The 20,235-nt window shown below is 36.9% G+C and overlaps 4 protein-coding genes across 4 annotated transcripts; all 4 read right to left on the reverse strand.

Annotated features, from left to right (window-relative positions):
• Positions 1–5,902: 5,902 nt before the first annotated feature.
• On the reverse strand, positions 5,903–6,577 carry LOC113329022 (BURP domain-containing protein 7-like). The gene is made up of 3 exons (XM_026575992.1): positions 6,510–6,577; positions 6,294–6,405; positions 5,903–6,172 (listed from the first exon to the last, which is right to left on the reverse strand). The coding sequence occupies exons 1-3, from the start codon at positions 6,552–6,554 to the stop codon at positions 5,961–5,963; spliced, it is 369 nt and encodes a 122-aa protein (XP_026431777.1). The 5' UTR covers positions 6,555–6,577; the 3' UTR covers positions 5,903–5,960.
• Positions 6,578–8,142: 1,565 nt separating this feature from the next.
• Positions 8,143–8,926, reverse strand: LOC113329020 (BURP domain-containing protein 7-like). Its single transcript, XM_026575990.1, has 3 exons — positions 8,851–8,926; positions 8,637–8,751; positions 8,143–8,479 (listed from the first exon to the last, which is right to left on the reverse strand). Exons 1-3 carry the CDS (start codon positions 8,893–8,895, stop codon positions 8,313–8,315), a joined length of 327 nt encoding a protein of 108 aa, XP_026431775.1. The 5' UTR covers positions 8,896–8,926; the 3' UTR covers positions 8,143–8,312.
• Positions 8,927–10,550: 1,624 nt separating this feature from the next.
• LOC113329163 (BURP domain protein RD22-like) lies at positions 10,551–10,994 on the reverse strand. The gene has a single exon (XM_026576129.1). It carries the CDS (start codon positions 10,992–10,994, stop codon positions 10,551–10,553), a length of 444 nt encoding a protein of 147 aa, XP_026431914.1.
• Positions 10,995–11,001: 7 nt separating this feature from the next.
• On the reverse strand, positions 11,002–11,815 carry LOC113329030 (BURP domain-containing protein 2-like). The gene is made up of 3 exons (XM_026575998.1): positions 11,756–11,815; positions 11,536–11,656; positions 11,002–11,402 (listed from the first exon to the last, which is right to left on the reverse strand). The coding sequence occupies exons 1-3, from the start codon at positions 11,795–11,797 to the stop codon at positions 11,146–11,148; spliced, it is 420 nt and encodes a 139-aa protein (XP_026431783.1). The 5' UTR covers positions 11,798–11,815; the 3' UTR covers positions 11,002–11,145.
• Positions 11,816–20,235: the final 8,420 nt, after the last annotated feature.

Genomic DNA, 20,235 nt, shown 5'->3' on the forward strand with positions numbered 1-20,235 from the left:
TCCCCACTAAGGAAGTGACAGATTTGAACAGTACCGGGCTTAACCTTGAGAACCTGGAAAGCTACGTGGTCAGGGTCCCATTTCGAGGTGTCTTGGTGACAAACGGCAGTGGCGTTGATCTTTGTTCCGTCTGTACCGACCAAAGGCACGTCGTAAGCTCGTGTCGTATGTGCTGAAGTTGCATGGCAGAAGAAAACTGCATATGGATAAGGCAGGATATGGCACGCAACTAACTTGTCGCTAACGATTTTTCTTACTCCTGAGCTTACAACATATTGTTGTTTCCTCATTCGTGTTCTCTGCCCTTTATCAGCGTCGATTACTGTGGTCAATACACTTACATTTTTCCCGATCTTGGAAGTACCATATTCGACAAGGGATTCCAATGAAGTTGCACAGTACTTGTCTTCATTTTCTATAGCTGGCTATTAAGGAAAGTGGTAATACTTTCCAAGACCGTAGTGGTCAGTCTATGGAAAGTATTGTCCATATCAGTCACGAACTTGAGACTGATAAGGTAAGTGGTATATATGGAAAGTATTGTCCATATCAGTCACGAACTTGAGACTGATAAGGTAAGTGGTATATATGGAAAGTATTGTCCATATCAGTCACGAACTTGAGACTGATAAGGTAAGTGGTATATATTAGGAAAGGATTGTTTATGTAAGTCATGATTGTGAGACTTATAAGGAAAGTCTCAAATCAGTGTCTTAGGTAAGTTTTGAGAACCGTAATGTATAAATATCTATGAAAGTATCATGAATAAAATTAAGAAAAGAATTACCAAAGTTTTGTCATGGCATCACGAGCCAGTTGATTGAAAAAAAAAAAAAAAAAAAAGAAAAGAAGAATGGGTGGTGATGAAGAATCAAGCAAAGACAAGAATATAGAATATGATACGCAAAAGAAGAATCCAGTATATCATCTAGGATCAAGTGATGGTCCAGGTATAATTATCACACGGTTGTTCTAAAGGACATAACTATGATGAATGGGCTAGAGCCATAAGAAGATCATTAATAGCTAAGAGGAAGTTTGGTTTCATTGATGGAACAATCAAAGAACCGAAAGAAAGTGAACAGTTGGAAGAATGGGTGGCAATTCAGTCGATGCTTGTTTCTTGGATCAGCAACACATTGGAGCCGTCACTTAGATCAGTTTGGGAGACTTTGATGATGCCAACTTGTTATGGAACCACTTGAAGAGACGGTTTTGTGTTGTAAGTGGAACACGGACATGCCAGCTGAAGACATCTTTAAGTGAATGTAAACAAAAGCAAACAGAAAGTGTGGTTGCTTATTTTGGAAGATTGAATAAGATATGGGATGAGATGATCACATATATGAAGGTACCAACGTGCAAGTGTGGCAAGTGCGAATGTGATATTGCAACACAGGTTAGTACTTTGAGAGAAGAAGATTTATTACATTATTTCTTAATTGGACTAGATGTGTCTATGGTTCCTTGCGTGAACAATTGTTGGCAAGAGATCCACTACCTTCAATAGATGTAGCATATCAAACAATGATAAACTCGGAACGTCTTAGGAAAGGAGATGTAGCCGCCACACCGGAAGTTCATGACAATGTGATGGCGTTCAAGGTACAATCTGATCAACGTCCTCTCAATAACACTTATGATCCAAATAAATATTGCAAGCACTGTAGCAGACAAGGACACTCGATGAAGGTTGTTTTCAGCTTATTGGATACCCTGAATGGTGGGGAGATAAACCGAGAAGTGGAAGAGGATATGGTGAGGTGGAAGAACTGGTGGTAGAGGACGTGGTGGTTTTGCGAATGGAAGAGGAGTAGAGGACAAGGAACGGGAAATCAGGTTCGAGCACATAATCTAAATATATCAGAGACAAAGCAGTCAAATAACACATATTCCTCAGACGGCTCAGATTTGATGGGAGTAACCGCAACACAGCTCAGACAGGTGCTTGAGTTTTTGAATGCAAAGAAAAATACGTCCCAACTGCAAGGTAAGCAAACTAAACCGAATTGGATTATTGACACGGGAGCTACAAATCATGTCACGTGTAGAAGAGATGACATGATTGATGTGAAAGATATTGTGAAGTGTACTGTTGGACTCCCAGATGGGAAATATGCACAATCTGAGAAAATAGGGACTATTCTGCAGGGCGGTTTGAGACTTGATAATGTGCTTTATGTGCCTCAAATAACCTGTAACCTAATTTCTGTCACACAACTTATTGATGAATTAGTATGTACGGTACAATGTACTAACAGTTTTGTCTTATACAGGACCGGTTGACGAGGAAGGTGATTGGAATGGGTGAACGACAAGGTGGACTATACATTTTCTGTGGTGTGCCTCAAGTTGAAGTTATGGCAGTCAGTGGAGCATCATACGAGCTGTGGCATCGACGAATGGGACATCCATCAGAAAAAGTATTGCAAAGGTTGCCGGGTATGAGTAGATTGAGAAGCATAATGAAGTTTGTGATATTTGCCCAAGAGCGAAACAACATAGAAGTAGTTTTGCTAGTAGTCTAAGTAAAGCCAGTTGTATTTTTGAATTGATTCATATAGATCTATGGGGTCCTTATAGGGCTACATCGTCTTGTGGAGCACAGTATTTTTTAACAATAGTAGATGATTTTTCAAGAGGTGTGTGGATTCATTTGCTTCAAAATAAAACTGCAGTTGAACGAACGTTTCTTGATTTCATAGCTCTTGTGAAACGACAATTTGATAAAGATATCAAAATTGTTAGAAGTGATAATGGTACTGAGTTTAATTCATTGCGTGGATATTTTAAGACTAATGGGATAGTTTTTGAAACATCGTGTGTAGGCTCCGCAACAAAATGGAAGAGTGGAGAGAAAGCATCAACATATATTGAATGTGGCAAGGGCTTTGAGATTTCAAGCCAACTTGCCAATACGGTTTTGGGGAGAATGCGCATTGACAGCTGCGTATTTGATTAATCGTACCCTACACCTATTCTGGAAAATAAAACGCCGTATGAAATATTGTTTGGAAAGCAACCTCCGTATAATCAGTTGAAAGTGTTTGGATGCCTGTGTTATGTGCATGATCAAAATAACAAAGGGGATAAATTTGCAAGTAGAGGAAGGCGGTGTGTTTTTCTTGGATATCCATTTGGTAAAAAGGCATGGCAAGTATATGACTTGGATGAAAGAAAATTCTTAGTGTCAAGAGATGTCCAGTTTTATGAGAATAGTTTCCCATATAAGAATGCAACGTCTGTGGTGCAGCAGTCAACAGTTGCAACTCGCACCGAGAGTGATCAGCCTGGTCATTATATTGAGACCGAGGGGATTGGTGTATCAGCTGAGACTGCTCAGTTGAATCGAGCGTTTGATGGAGCGATGATGAAGAGGTAACAACAACACGACAGCAAGTGAGAGTGTGGCAGTACCCCGTAACAGCAACAGCAGGAGACGCTGTAGGCATAACAGCACAGGAGACGCTGTCGGCATACCTGATGCAACTGCGACAAACGGAGATGGTGAAATAGTTCAAGATATGACTGCGACGGAAGAAGAACGTGTAGCAGTCCAAGAGAGATCTGCTGAAGCAGTCAGTCCGGGTAATAGTGTTGCTGTAGAAGGTGATATGGGTAAAGGAAAGCGTATGAAAATTCCATCGAGTAGGCTTAAGGGTTTTGTGACGCACACCACTAGAGAAAATGGTCCATCTCATCTTCATACATCACAATCATCCTCCTCAGGTACGCCGTATCCTTTGACATATTATGTTAGTTGTGAAAAATTTTCTACACCATATAAGAAATTTCTTGCAGCTATAACTGCGAGTTCAGCACCTCGCAATTTTAAAGAAGCAATGAGACATCCAGGATGGCGGAAAGCAATGGAAGAAGAAATACGAGCACTAGAAGAACAAGATACCTGGGTTTTGCAAGAAATGCCGGAGGGGAAGAGAGCACTAGGAAGTAAATGGATATATACAGAGAAGTATGATGAAAATGGGAATTTGGTTCGCTTAAAAGCAAGATTGGTGATCTTTGGAAATCATCAAGTGGAAGGCTTAGACTACAAAGAGACCTTCGCACCGGTAGCAAAAATGACAACAGTGCGCACTTTTCTAGCTGTTGCAGCTGTTAAAAATTGGGAAGTACATCAGATGGATGTACACAATGCGTTTCTACATGGAGATTTGGAGGAAGAGGTGTATATGAAAATACCACCTGGATTTGCGAAAGGCAATCCTAATATGGTATGTAGAATGAAGAAATCATTGTATGGTTTGAAACAGGCTCCACGTTGTTGGTTTGCGAAACTATCAACAGCTTTGAAGAATTATGGTTTTCGGCAATCTTATTCAGACTATTCTCTCTTCACTATGATAAAAGGAAAGGTGCAACTTAATGTTTTGGTGTATGTGGATGATTTGATTGTTGCAGGAGATAATATAGTGGAGCTAAATAAATTTAAAACATACTTGGGACAGTGTTTCAAGATGAAAGATTTGGGAAAATTAAAATATTTTCTGGGCTTGGAGATAGCTCGCAGTAAACAAGGCATTTATGTTTGTCAGCGGAAATATGCATTAGACATTATTATGGAGACGGGGTTATTAGGAGCAAAACCAGCAGAGTTTCCAATGGAAACTAATCATCGTTTGGCTTTAGCAACAGGGCCGTTGTTGAGTGATGCAGAAAGGTATCGACGATTGATCGGAAGATTGATTTATCTGGATGTGACTAGACCGGATCTAGCTTATTCTGTGCATATTTTGTCACAGTTTATGCAGCATCCAAGACAAGAACATTGGGAAGCTGCACTTCGGGTAGTTAGATATTTGAAAAAGAATCCTGGGCAAGGAATTTTGTTGTGCTCTGATAGTAGTTTAAGTTTGAAAGGATGGCGTGATTCTGATTGGGCAAGCTGTCCTTTGACTAGACGATCGTTGACAGGATGGTTTGTGCTTCTTGGAGATTCACCAGTGTCTTGGAAGACTAAAAAGCAGTACACAGTTTCTCGGAGTTCAGCTGAAGCAGAATACAGATCTATGGCTGCAGCTACTTGTGAATTGAAGTGGTTGAAGCAATTACTAGGTGATTTGGGAATTCGTCATACACAGGGAATGAGTCTTCTTTGTGATAGTCAGTCAGCATTGTATATTGCTCAGAATCCCGTATTTCACGAAAGAACTAAACATATAGAAGTGGATTGTCATATCATCAGGGATGCGATAGTACAGAAAATTATTTCTCCCTCGTATACGCCCACAGGAATACAGTTGGCGGATATCTTCACCAAAGCATTAGGCCGAGTTCAGTTTCAAGGTCTTTTGTCCAAGATGGGCATTTGTGACCTGCATGCTCCGTCTTGAGGGGGGTATTAAGGAAAGTGGTAATACTTTCCAAGACCGTAGTGGTCAGTCTATGGAAAGTATTGTCCATATTAGTCACGAACTTGAGACTGATAAGGTAAGTGGTATATATGGAAAGTATTGTCCATATCAGTCACGAACTTGAGACTGATAAGGTAAGTGGTATATATTAGGAAAGGATTGTTTATGTAAGTCATGATTGTGAGACTTATAAGGAAAGTCTCAAATCAGTGTCTTATGTAAGTTTTGAGAACCGTAATGTATAAATATCTATGAAAGTATCATGAATAAAATTAAGAAAAGAATTACCAAAGTTTTGTCACTGGCTCTTCACAGTCCATGATAGTTTGATTTATAACTTCAGCTGCTTCTGATTTTGGGTCGATAGAAAACTGGTTCAAGATGTCTGGCAATTTATTGGAGGAGAATGGGGTCACCATAGCAAGCTTTTGTGGTAAGAAAGTAGTTCCATTAGCAGTACTTACAACAAAGTGCAAGTTCATTTTTGCTCCAGGATAGAAATCCTTCTCTAAGAAGAAGAGAGACGCGCCTGGGCTATCTTGAAGTTGCCTATTTGTTGCAGCATTTTCACTTGGAATGGTGCTTTTACCGCGGGTTTTTTGAGTATTTGCTGAGCTTGAACGCTTGTGCAGGCGGGTATTTTATGTATTTGCTGAGGTTCAACGGTTGTGAATGCGGCTTTTTTGTGTATGTGTATCTTTGGAAGTTTGGCTGTGCTGATATAATGTTTCCCTGAGTTGGGGCGTAAACATTACCGCTTGTTGTTCTGACGTCAGTCAGTGGCTTTCCTTCTTGTTCTGTTATATATCAAACGGAAAATAGACATTTCAAGAATATTAAGATTTAAGAGGACTAGAGGAAACTTAAAGAATTCGTGCATCACTTTTTGAGAAACTTAAGTGAGGTTTTGAATCAAACCCGGAGGATGCAAGAGGTCATGAAGTATAACGGGCATAGGAGTGTTGGGCAACTTGTTTTTCCAGTAGATCTCAGAAGGAAGAAGAGCTGCATTGCTTCCTTCAAGTCCTACCTGCAAACGGAACAGACTTATATAAGGCACTTTATAAGAAGAAAAGTCTATGAAATTTTACATACTGGATGAGAACAAAAATGTATGTATTTAAGTAAGCTCACAAAGAGATAAGTAGCAGAGATGAGTAGAAAAAGAAGCAATTCCATGGTATTAAACTTCTGAAAGAGGGCTTTTGATGGTATGATGATATGAAATGAGAGAAGATATTTGCAGTAATTTATAGGCTTAATATTTTGACATCCATAAATGCAATAACATGGAATGTCTTACTGGGCTGTATTAATTGACGTGTTATGTGAAAGTAAATCATTAGTTCTTATATATAATCGAGTTTACGTATAATATTTGACGGCTTGTTTTGTATTTCAGCGTCACCTTTTAGAAATCAGGAAGATACTGGAAGGAACCCCAATAAATTTTGAAGGACCAATGTAACACAACCTGTGACTTTCAGTCTGAGTTTATTGGTCATTAAATTCAACCTTCAACTCGCCCATCTCTGTCAATGTCATCTGTCACAAGAACAAGTCCGTCCCTGAATTTGCCGTATGGATGCTACCGACAAGAATAATGGAATACTAAACCGAAGCACTTGAAAAGAAATTATATACTGTTTAAGGTAATAATCCGAAACACGTTTATATACCCAAAACATTTACAACACTACACGTGATCACCTAATAAAAAGCTCCATTGAGCGGGAAAAGCAACTCATGTGAGATGCTTGTGGTGCTTAGAAGAGGACATGCACCCATGCACAAGGGAGACATACCATGTGTATCACAATCACCTATAACAATGTTTTGCAAAACGTTGTCTAGAAGTGAGCTTTTCACGACACTTGGTCTAAAAATACATTATCGAATCCCAACAACAGTTAGGGAGAACAATGTTTCCCAGAAAACCAATCAAACTGGCGTTGTAAACTGGGTAGAGGAATACCTTTTTCCTCGTACAACGATATATTACTACTTGTACAGAAACAACATTTTTCTTTTTGTGAATAAAATAGAAATTACTTCAGTACAGAAGTTACTTTAAGACCTCATAATCATTAGTTTTGAAGTTTTGCCAGGAAAGCAGAATTGTGAGCGGTTGAGCCTCACTCCCTTAGTGATTCATTTCAGCATTTCTCAAATAACGTAGAGTTTGCATTGTCGAACAAACATTTCAAGAATTAGGGGCGATTTTATTTCGAGGAACTAATAATTAAATAATAATGGTTTATTTCGAGGAAAACCAAGCTATCAATAATTAATTCGGGTGTAGACAAAATAACCCCAAACATGATTTATTTCATTAGATACGTTAAGTTTACAGCAATCTTGATACTAACAAACACCAGCATAACCACCTAAAGAAACCGATCAACCAGCAAATACAACCCTTCGATTTTCTTTATTCTTGCCAGGCCAAACAATATTATCCTCAGTAAGGAAGTGACAGATTGGATTAATAGTACCAGGCTTAACCTTAAGGACTTGGAAAGCTACATGGTTAGGGTCCCATTTCGAGGTGTCTTTGTGACAAATGGTTGTGGCTTTGATTTTCGTTCCATCCGCACCAACCAAAGACACCACATAAGCTCGTGTTGTATGTGCTGAAGTTGCATGACAGAAGAAAACTGCATTTGGATAAGGCAGGCTATGGCACACAACTAGGTTATCACTATTGATTTGTCTTACTCCTGAGCTTACCACATATTGCTGTTTCCTCATTTTTGTTTTCTGCCCCTTCTCACCAGCTATTACCGTGGTCAATAAGTTAACTTCTTTTTCGAGTTTGGATGTACCGAATTCAACAAGTGATTCCAATGAAGTTGCATAGTACTTTTCTTCATTTTCTATACCTGGGTGTTCACAGGCATCTATACTTTGACTGATAAATTCAGCTTTTTCTGATTTCTAGCTCATAGCAAACTGCAAGTTCATTTTAGCCCCAGGATATAAATCCTTTTGTAGGAAGAAGAGAGACGCGCCTGGGTTATTTTGGAGATGTCTATTTGTTGCAGCATTTTCATTTGGAATGGTGACTCCTGCTCTGACATCAGTCAGCAGCTTTCCTTGTTGATCTGTTATCAAACCAAAAAAGACATTTCAAGAATATTAAGAACAAAGATGAGCTAATCCCAGGCACCATTAATATAAATGTTTAGAAATATCCATAATAATTAATACAAAGGTTTTGATCGATCTATGTGAACTTTTAAGTGAGGTTTTGAATCAAACCATCTGCAGGATGAAAGAGATCATGAAGTATGGCGGGCATAGGAGTGTTTGGCAACTTGTGCTTCCAGTAGACCTCAGCAGGAAGAGGAGCAGAAGGGTTTCCTACAACTCCAACCTGCGCGCAACACCAATTAGAGACGCACATCAAATTATATAATGACAAACCCATGAAATTCTAGATACTTTATCAAAACAAAGATGCAAGTAAGGTTACCAAGATATAAGAAGCAGAGATGAGTAGAAGAAGAAGCAATTCCATGTTATAAAATTTCTTTGAAAGATAGCTATTGATGGAATGGTGATTTGAAATGAGAGATCAAGAATTTAGGAGTAATTTATAGGCTTGATATTTTGGAAGCAAAGAAATTACTGATTAGGACATAAAACGAAATGCATTTATAAGTGTAGATACCTCAAAATTTACAAACACTAGACATGCAGTGACATATACGTAACAAAAAGCACTTGATAGAGATTACTGCATGATTAGGATATACAACCGAAACGTGTTTATACTTTATATGAGTAGATAGTAAATAATCCAAAATATACAACAACCCTACACTTAACCTGGACTGGGAATCATCCCATGTGCATGTGTATAAAAATCGCCTAAAGAGGAAAGCAAATACGTACCAAGTTAGTCCATGACGCCTACACTATAACAGCATTTGTCTCCTAGTCTCGTGCAGGTTGCATGTCTTTTTTATTTTCTTCTCTTCTCATTGAAACAAAATTTATTTTCCCAGCCACTTTGCAAATATCCAACACTATATTCACCATAGCATCTCTATATAAGCAAACAATATTCGCATGCAGGTTTTACATGATTTAATTGAACACGTTACACGTAATTGTAATGAGCTTATCACACAACATGAATATTTGAAGCAATTATTAAGATTTTAGAGTAGAAGATGAGAAAAAATTTATGGGACAAGAAAGGGGACCCCTGAAAGTTTGTCATTTGGCAAATTGGAAGATGGTTTGTAAACCAATAAAGAGGGTGCATTGTATCGGGAATTCGGGATCAGAAGATTGAAAAATGTTATTGTGGCTCCCTTAAGTAAATGGCATTGGACATATATGTTAGACAAAAACGAAACAACTGTGGCATCAAGTCAGGCCCTCCAGATTTATTTTGAGGAGTGGAAAACGACTGTTTTTTTTCTTAAATACATGTTAAGAACAAAATATTTCGTATGAAAACTAATGAGACTGCTTATCTTCCCACATTGTAGCAAAAGAACACAATAGATCCTAGTGTTTTGGATCAAAATCAGATTAAAACTGGTAATTATCCTTATTTGACTGATCCAAAATAAGTTTTCACTCTTATCACTATGCATGCTTTCCTGCAAAGACTCCTGACATGATTAGTGTCAATATGATCAACTAAACCTTTTTATTCTTTTAAATCTCAAATTAAGAGTAATTAAGATTTAACTATGGATATATATATTTTACTAATTTCTTTTACTAAACTTAGGTAAGAATTGTAGATCAAAGCAACTTGTAATAAATTCTTACTTCTTCTAATTGATATAAAACACCAACTAAAATGGGTGAGGTAATAATGATAGTTATCTTTTCAGATAAATCTGATTTCTCCAAATTTTGACACTCTCAATTACGGGAGGGAGTAATTGTTATGTGCTTACATGGGATCATCATTAAAATAACCCATAATGGTTAACTTCATATGTAATCATCAAACTCCCGGTAACTCAAATAATTTATTTCATTAGATACCTTGGTTTTACAGCAATCTTGATACTTATAAACACCGCCATAAGCACCTAAAGAAACCGATCAAACATCAAATACAACCCTCCGATCCCATAGATACAACAAACACAAATACTTATCCAATAGTAGACACATACACGCATTGCACATTTTCATCGTGCATCCTCAATTATTTTTGTTCTCGGCAGCCCAGCCAATATTATCCTCAGTAAGGAAGTGACAGATTGGAACAGTACCAGGTTCAACATTGAGGACTCGGAAAGCTACATGGTCAGGGTTCCATTTCGAGGTATCTTTGTGACAAACGGCTGTGGCTATGATTTTCATTCCATCCGCACCGACCAAAGGCACTATGTAAGGTTGTGCTATATGTGCTAAAGTTGCATGACAATAGAAAACTGCATAGAGATAAGGCAGGCTATGGCACGGCAAAAAGTTATCACTAACAATTTTCCTTACTCCTTGCTGCAGTTTCCTCATTCGTGTTCTCTGCCCTTTATCGCCGAGAATTTCCGTGGTCAATACAGTGACATTTCTTCCGAATTTGGAAGTACCGTAATCAACAAGTGATTCCAATGAAGTTGCACAGTACTTCTCTTGATTTTCCATAGCCGGTTCTTCACAGGCATTAATAGCTCGACTGACAAATTCGGCTTTGTTGGATTTTGGGTTGATAGCAAACTGGTTCAAGATTTCTGGCAACTTATTGGAGGAAAACGGGGTCACCTTGGCTAAGTTTTTTGGCAAGAAAGCAGTTCCACTAGGAGTACCGAGTACCTACAACGAAGTGCACGTTCATTTTTGCTCCAGGATATAAATTCTTTTCTAAGAAGAAGAGAGACGCGCCTGCATTATCTTGGAGTTGTCTCTCGCATGCAGCATTGTCATTTTGGGTTTTTGAGCATTTTTGGGAGTTCGCCTGTTCTAAATTAGTAGTGTTTTTGATCTTTCGAAGCCATGTGAAGTTGTAGGCAATGTAATCAGGTAGTTTGTCGGTCGATCCCTCTCCTTGTTGATCTGTTATTAAGACAAAAAAGACATTTCAAGAATATTAAGAACAAAGACGAGATGGGTGGGGGTAAACTTGTTTGGCGGAACCAGGATTTAATATTAGGGTATTTGAGTTTTCAAGTAAGGTTTTGAATCAAACCAGCTGCAGGAGCAGGATGCAAGAGATCATGAAGTATAGCGGGCATAGGAGTGTTGAGAAGCTTATTTTTCCAGTAAATCTCTGAAGGAAGAGGAGCTGCATTGCTTCCTACAACTCCAACCTGCAACACCAATAAATACATACATTATAAAAATAAAAATAAATGAAACTCCATATATTTTATTAAAACAAATATGTATTTTAATTAGTAAGGACTCACCAAGAGACAAACAGCGAAGATGAGTAGAAGCAGCGATTCCATGTTATAGAACTTCTGAAAGAGAACTATTGATGGTATGATGATATGAAATTAGAGAAGAACTTGGGAGTAATTTATAGGCTTGATGTATGCCATCATTGCCATGTGCACGGAGAGTGTGCAAAAAATGGGACTCCTTACCATTAATTTCTTTTTGGGTCTTTTAATTCTAAACGAGTCTTGCTTGTGGTGGATCTATATGGGAACCTTAAAAGCTCATTTCAGGAGAAAAATAATCATATGTGATGCTTGCAGTGCTACCACGGCGCCCACATACGATATATGTATTATTAAATTTGTCCTATATGCATGGGATGTTACGTACTCATCATAAGAATAGTAAATCGAAACACGTCCATCAGTGAGAGAATTTATATGGGAACACTTGAAAACAAATTGCACGTTTATATGTGTAGATATCTCAAAATTTACGACACTGCACCCAGAGACATACCATGTGCATCACAGATTCACAATCTTTTGGAACAGGAAAGAAAACAATAGCATAGTCCATGATACATACACTTGTTGTAACATTTAAAGTCAGTCCACAACCACAACGTACGCCTCTTGCAAGGGGAGTGTGATAAAGACTAGTTTTGCCTTACCAAATGAACTTGCATAAAATATAAACATTTGAACCAAAATTTTGTTTCCGTAGTGGAAAATTATAAGAGTGAAGATTACTTCTTGTGTTTTTCTTAAATTATACTTTTAACATATAATCAATTAATATGATCAACTAAACCTCATCTAAATCTCAACTAAATGCATTAAGTAATATTTGTCTAATCAAAAAAATTCTTGGTGGAGTCGTGGGCAACAAAAAAAACTCCTCAATAACCGTTCACACTGATAAAGATCATGAGAACCCTGATTACTAATTTATTTTACTAAACTCGGGTAAGATTGCAGATCATATTAATTTGCTGTAACATCCTTTTTTCTTCTTCTTATCCCTTAATTTAAGTTGGTCTTATTGATAACAAAAAACACCTATTAAATTGGGTACTTAAGGAATAATATTAGTTATCTTTTTGGATAGGAAGTGATCTGATTTCTCTCAACTTTGACACTCTCAACGATGAAGATTAGAACAATTCAGTCAGCAATCTCTCCTAATAAATCTACAGTCCGGAACCACATACTTGTATATAGATAGTTATATTTTCACATCTGGTTAAACCTCAAACTAATCTTCTCTAACTGTCACTACTAGACTGTGAGGTTGTGTGTAACTAGATAGAGAAAGATGGTAGTGACCAATGCAGCAGCAGTAGTAGATGAAAGAGGTGTGCAACATAAGAAAGAAGAAGAGTATACAGAAGAAGGTACTGTGGATCTCAAGGGAAGACCTGTTCTTCGATCTAAAGGTGGGAGATGGAAAGCTTGTTATTTCATTGTAGCTTACGAGGCATTCGAGAGGTTGTCATTTTATGGTGTCTCCTCAAATTTAATTATATATTTATCGAAAAATCTCAACCAAGGCACTGTGAGTTCATCGAGTAAATCTATTTAAAATTCAAATATTTTAGATTACTGTAATGTGTACCTTAATACGTGCTTGAGCATCTTCCGGAATCTTATCATCACTTTCGGATGCTTCTTCAATACCGAAAACCTCTTCACCATCTTTTCCAATTTCCTTCATTCCAAATAAATGTAATGTCAGATTAATATCTCTCCTGACTCACGGTTTTACAGTAAAATTACAGTTATAAAATTTTACATCAATATCAGTGATAGACCAATGTGTAGATACATATATTTTCTTTTTCCACAAAATTGGTTAAAAAGACCAAAATCAATAATTTCTGGGTGAAAAAGACAACTAGATTTTTACACAATCATCATTTCTCTTACTTCTGCTAATTCTCTTAAGATTTGTTCATTCACCAATGGTCTTGTTGCATTGGCCTTTTCAACCTTGCTTGTCGTTCTCTATTTTCACGCCTGTTCTGACGTATCGCCTCTTGTAGTTTTTGTTCTTCGGCTGCTTCTCTTCTTCTCCTATGCCTTTCTCTTCCGTCTCTTACATCAATCTGTGCGGTGTTATGTCTCTCAGCTTCATCTGTACGATCACGTTGATGTCTTAGCATTTCCCTTCCGTGCAATATCATTTTCCCTTGTTCCGAGTCATTCACATCATCTTGATCATGATGAACACGATACCAATCTCCTTGTTGTTCATGTCTATTACCTCTGTTACCCTCTTGCGTGCGGTTATCTTCGCCATGTTGTACGTACCGATCATCAATCTATTGTTGTTCTATGCGAAGTTCACCGCATGGATCCTGTAAATCGTCATTTATTTGAAAGTTCTCGGCAATGTAATCAAAAAGTGGTTCTTGTCTAATATCTCTCCTACTAGATCGGCTACGTCTTAATATACTCCTACTTGACCTTGACCTTGAGCGTGTGGTGCTTCTTGATCTTTGCTCTTGTAACCTTAGGTTCTCTTCTCTTAACTCATTACTCTGGCGCGTTAGATTCACACGCTCTTCATCTTCTCTCCTCCTTTCTCCAACCAGTCTCTGTCGAAGTTCTTCGATTGTCATGTTCTCTTCATTTCCTTCTATAAGTCCTTACTCTATAGTCCTTTGTTCTTCTTCTTCTGTTGAATCTGTTTGTGAAGTATGAACGTGGTGGAGTATTCATGGGATGAAAATATGCTTGGATATTTTCATTATTATTTAATATATTTTAATTATCTAGAAAGATATATTGTAATTAATTAAGATGTTTTCATTTATTAATAATCTTTTAGAAATATAATTGTTTATTTAGGGATTTTATATATTAGTTTAGAAATCTCGTATTTTAAGGAATAAGTATTTTGATTATTTGTCTGGAAGTTATCTATATAAAGAGCTCCATGTTTTCATATTAGAGGAGAAGATTTTGATTAATGAAAAGTAGTATTTTCCTTGAGAGTGGTATCTCGGAAATATGTGGTTTTAGATTTTAATTTTATTCAACGCTTCCGCCCTGCATCAGTTGGTTCAGAGACAGGCAACGCTCCTGCATCATGTTTCGAGGAAGAAATTATAATGTTGTTCGAAGAGCCGCTCTCAACGATGAGAAAGAGCAAGCGGTAATAGATGATCTAGAACGGAAGGTTAAGGCGCTCACCCTCCAATTGGCTGAAATGCATCATCAGCAAGAGCCCCATCATGGTCCTAGCCTACAGCGAGTGGAGGAAGTGACCGGTGATGAACAAAAAAACTTCCTTGGCGACAAGGAAGAAGGATTTCAAGGAGTTGCACATGATCCACGAGATTCGTTGGAGTCCGGATTAAAGCTTGAAATCCCAAGGTTTGATGGCATTTTTTCTTTTTCTGTGGTTGAGAAAACTAATGTTGCCGTGGATTGGAATCTACCACAAATTTATGATATTTACCCTGATGATGAGATCATATTATGTTCTAGTTATGTTGATTCATACTCTCTAAAAGCAGTATGTAGTCAGGTGGATCAACGACATCAACTTCACATTTTCAAAGCGCAAATATTTTTGAGTCCAATAGCAATTATGCCAAGATTATTTAAGTCGACGGATTATAAATATTTTCATCGACGAAGTATTTATACAAGAACTAATACTGGCAAAATTCGAGGGCGAATTTTTTCTGAGAAGGGGAGAATGGTGGAGTATTCATGGGATGAAAATATGCTTGGATATTTTCATTATTATTTAATATATTTTAATTATCTAGAAAGATATATTGTAATTAATTAAGATGTTTTCATTTATTAATAATATTTTAGAAATATAATTGTTTATTTAGGGATTTTATAAATTAGTTTAGAAATCTCGTATTTTAAGGAATAAGTATTTTGATTATTTGTCTGGAATTTATCTATATAAAGAGCTCCATGTTTTCATATTAGAGGAGAAGATTTTGATTAATGAAAAGTAGTATTTTCCTTGAGAGTGGTATCTCGGAAATATGTGGTTTTAGATTTTAATTTTATTCAACGCTTCCGCCCTGCATCAGAACGCTTACTCTATCGTAATCTATTCTGCATTGGTTCGTTTTGAGTATGAGTTTAGACTTGATTTCCTCTGTTGTTTCTTTCTCCCATCCTTGACGATTCGGCGATTTCGCTCCTTCTTCTACCAGCGATTCTTCTACTCCTTCTAATTGCTACTGCTTGTTCTGCTGCAATTGCTTGTCTCACCATCTTTTCTTTCCGTAAAAATTTCTTCGCTTTTCAAAGATAAAAATACTTTTTTAAGTACCAAAAGATTTATTAATGATAATTGTTTTTCTCAAACAACAAAGATTGTTCATTGTATCTTTTATATCTAAACTTTCAAACGTTTTCAAGATTATGAATATCTTCTAACTTGTTTTCAAGAAACTCCACCAACAGGGTATATCATCCGAGCTGTATTCTAGCGCCAAAATGTAGTTGCAGGAAATCCTACAACCACATCCTTAATGAAATCTGAAGAACAACTCAAGTAATCATCATAAAATTAATAAGAATATTCATTAGATCTTAAATTTGGATACAAAATTATAAGAAAACTCTAACTTGGAGAACAAACAATTTTTCTCTCTCCTAAATTCCTTATCTAAGCTCTCCAAAAGATCTAACCTAATACAAGGTCGCTCGGTCCCTTATATAGAGATTTACATAGTGGATGACAGCTAATAAAGCCCTTATTTTCAGATCTGGCGTGCGTCATTAACGCACACTTACACTGACTCTTTTCCCACATACTCTACAACACGCACAATCTTCACACTTTACTCATGGTTAAGCTTACGTCATCCAATGTGTCATTCTGAACAAGCTGTATGCGATTATCTTCGCTCAGTCTTGATAATTATTACTTTGCATACGTTATTGGTGTGCGGTATTTTGTATCTACATATATACCTAACTTTTTCCAGTTGTGGTTCAATGTTTATAATGATGCCTGACAACCTGCTTGAATAACATACAAACCACTTCTGCATGTATGCGCAATATCTTTTTCACTTTGATTTTCGAATACATTTTGATATTGCCGCTTGAGAACGCTTTTGGTAGGTTATGTTTACAACAAAAATCTTGTTACGTACCGTGGGTAATTTTCAAATATTGCGTTATAATACAACCACTATATAGCCATTGGTAATTTTCAAAATATAACCATTATTGAAGATAAGTCTAATGTAATAAGCACCGATAAGTAAAAGTAGAAGATCTATCTTTTAAGTTCTAAAATTTTCGAATCAAATGATATTAGCGTGTTCGTTTTTTTTTTTAAAAACGTATCTTGCCGTCTATTTGTTGGTCGTCGCTTTAGTGCAATACGACCTTGCCGATTGACAACAGCCAAATCAGTTCTTTTCATGTGTATGATTGTATAGTTAATCGTCACAGTTTTAAAAACGTATGTTGCCGACTATTTGTTGGTCCCATTTTCGACAACGACGACCATCAACCGTTAAAAAAAAATGTTTTTTTGTCCCATATTTCTTTTTTAGTCCGCATGATACATTTTTAACGAGCATGACGGCTTTTCACGCTTGGAAATCTTGAAAGTGTTAATTTCTTTTGTAATTCGAACAATTAAACCAACAAAAACCTATTCAATTCCATTTTGAGAAGTGTTCGACACTTTGACTAAAGTATTTCATTTTTGTTACAAAATTTTCAAAAACTAATTTTTCTTCTTCTAACAAGATTCGAAAGCTGTACAGTTGTACTACTTCTTGCTTCTTATGCATCTTTCCCATGATGGCTGAAGCCTAGGCTTATGATTTTTGGCAATAAATTGGCATGACAAGTGCAAGCAGCTCAGGTCATCATCGAAGGCGATGCATATGCCATCCCTGTTGCCATCAATAGTCTACAAGAAGACATCCTTGGACGGCCAGCAGATCTAGTACTGATCTTTAGCAAGCCATCAATGCTGAACTGGATCTGATCACAATGAAGTGATCCTGATCCTATCTGGTCGATGCGGCTAACCATGGCTAGACCAGGTGAACATGCAAATCTGGGGTGGAAAAAAGAACAATTGCGTTTATAATCTTGCTATCTTAAGAGAAGTGGAAAAACCCGACTGTTAAAAAAAATATTAGCCGATAATTTCACCATTACATATTAATTGAGACACAATTACAGGAAAGGTTTCAGAGGTGCTAGTGCTTCCAAGTTACAGTACTGAATTCAAAACATTTAGGTTCAGTGTCAGTTAGACAACACCAAGTTAAACACAACAATAATCTAACAACACCCATCCACACGTCTAATTCCACCAACAACACCTCCCCAAAAAAAAAATAAAATCCGGACTTCTAAGTCAGTGTTCAAGTTACCTTCATATCTATGTAGCATGAGAAATTAAGTCGGTGTCGGATCTTACCCGAAGCATCATTACCAGGTAGCCTATGGCTTCTTTCAGAGAAGCTACCCTATCCTCTTTCATGTTCCAAAGCTCTTGGTCGTCACCTCCGATTTTCTTTAATCCGATAACGCTATCTGCATCTACAACTTCCGACTCCCATTTCTATATCAATTAAGAATCGCAGGTATAATTGCACATCGGTATCAATCAAGATAAGCTAACAATCAAACAACTTAAGTACTTTCACTTTCCTTGAAAATTAAGTATTTTAATTTACTGCAGGTATATACCTTAATATGCCGAACCACTTCTGGATTCTCTTCATCACTGTTGGCAGGCACCTTGGTATCTTTCAGAAACTGTTCAAACATGATTGCAAGAGACTCCATTACTTTCATCTTTTCTTTCTCAACCTTGCTGATTGCTCTGTACATGTGTGCTTCTAAGTCGTAACACACTATCAGCTTCTCATTCGCAATTTTTACCTTTATAACAACAATACTGAAATCTTGTAATTGCTCAACAAATCTAGACAGGAATGCTGACGATTCTCATAAAGAGAATGTTTTATCTAATATTCCTAGTGGTGTTGCGATAAGCCAAAAGCAGCTTAGACGGACGTCTTTCTTATGCATTGAGACCTCTACTTATGCAGATTCTGAATCTTGTACAAATCCTAACGGATGATAGATAATAACCAAACTAGTTTATCAACTCCAGCAGAATTTCTCGGGATGAGAAGTTCGGAAGTTCGCGGATTGAGTTCGTGGACTGAGTTCACGGACTTGGCATTATGCCATATTTCTTCCGGTTTCTCTTGATCAACAAAGTTCGCAAACTTTGGTTCAAGGAATAGGACTTATACATAAATGTGTTTCCACAACAATGTTTATGTCCACCATTGGTTATGTAATCTAAACTCTCATTTCAATAATTGAAACATTCTTAGAGGACGTTATACAGTTGTTACACTATTTCTCGTCAAAGCAATTTTCAAGATGATTGAAACATATCATGACTTTCGTCACATGGTAAAGATAAACTTGATCGAAGCGAAAAGCTTACCAACACATATTTCGAGATATAGATAAGGGAGGTATACTCGGCTCGAAATACCAAATGTGTATAATCCAAGTCTATATATATAGCATACGAATTCTTGTCTCAAAGAGTAGAAGATAGAGTAGATATACTTTTGAGTGACAGATAAGTTCAAGTTTTCACATACATTTTTGTCGAGAAGTTCCACCGGTTCCTTGAGTAGTTCTTCTACTTGTATTATGAATTTCCATGAAGTCCTTGAGCTCAACTACACTTTCTATCCTAGTCCGAGACTTAGCTATAATAGACTAAAAATCAAGACTTATAGTTTTGATCACTAACATTGACAAACATGTTTGATATAGAAACGCATGCGAGTTCGACCGAGCAATGCTCTAACAATCTCCCCCTTTGTCAATTTTAGTGACAAAACTATCAATACATGTGGAATACAAAAAAGATAAAGAAACTTTAGTAGATCCTATTCCACATGTCTAATCTTCAACATTCCTCGAAATCTTCGTCACTTCCAAATACTCCAATGATCCCAAAGGTTGTAAGTTAAGCATCACCGTTGTTGAAGATCCGTAGCTATAACAATGAGAAAACATCGGTCTCTATCATTGTTATACAGTATCATAGTATTATTACACAGCGTCAAAGTTCAATTGTATCATAACTTAAACAATAATACTATGGTGATATGTATCACTCTCCCTTAGTCACTACTCCATCTAACATGGAAACCACTACCCCTTACATAATGATCCGAAAATCATATGTATTTGTAGTATGAATTACATATTAATTCTCCCCCTATTTGTAACATCGGTCTCTATCATTGTTATACAGTATCATAGTATTATTACACAGCGTCAAAGTTCAATTGTATCATAACTTAAACAATAATACTATGGTGATATGTATCACTCTCCCTTAGTCACTACTCCATCTAACATGGAAACCACTACCCCTTACATAATGATCCGAAAATCATATGTATTTGTAGTATGAACTACATATTAATTCTCCCCCTTTTTGTCAATAAAAT

Source organism: Papaver somniferum, unplaced genomic scaffold (genome assembly GCF_003573695.1).
Source record: "Papaver somniferum cultivar HN1 unplaced genomic scaffold, ASM357369v1 unplaced-scaffold_115, whole genome shotgun sequence".
NCBI lineage: Eukaryota > Viridiplantae > Streptophyta > Magnoliopsida > Ranunculales > Papaveraceae > Papaver > Papaver somniferum.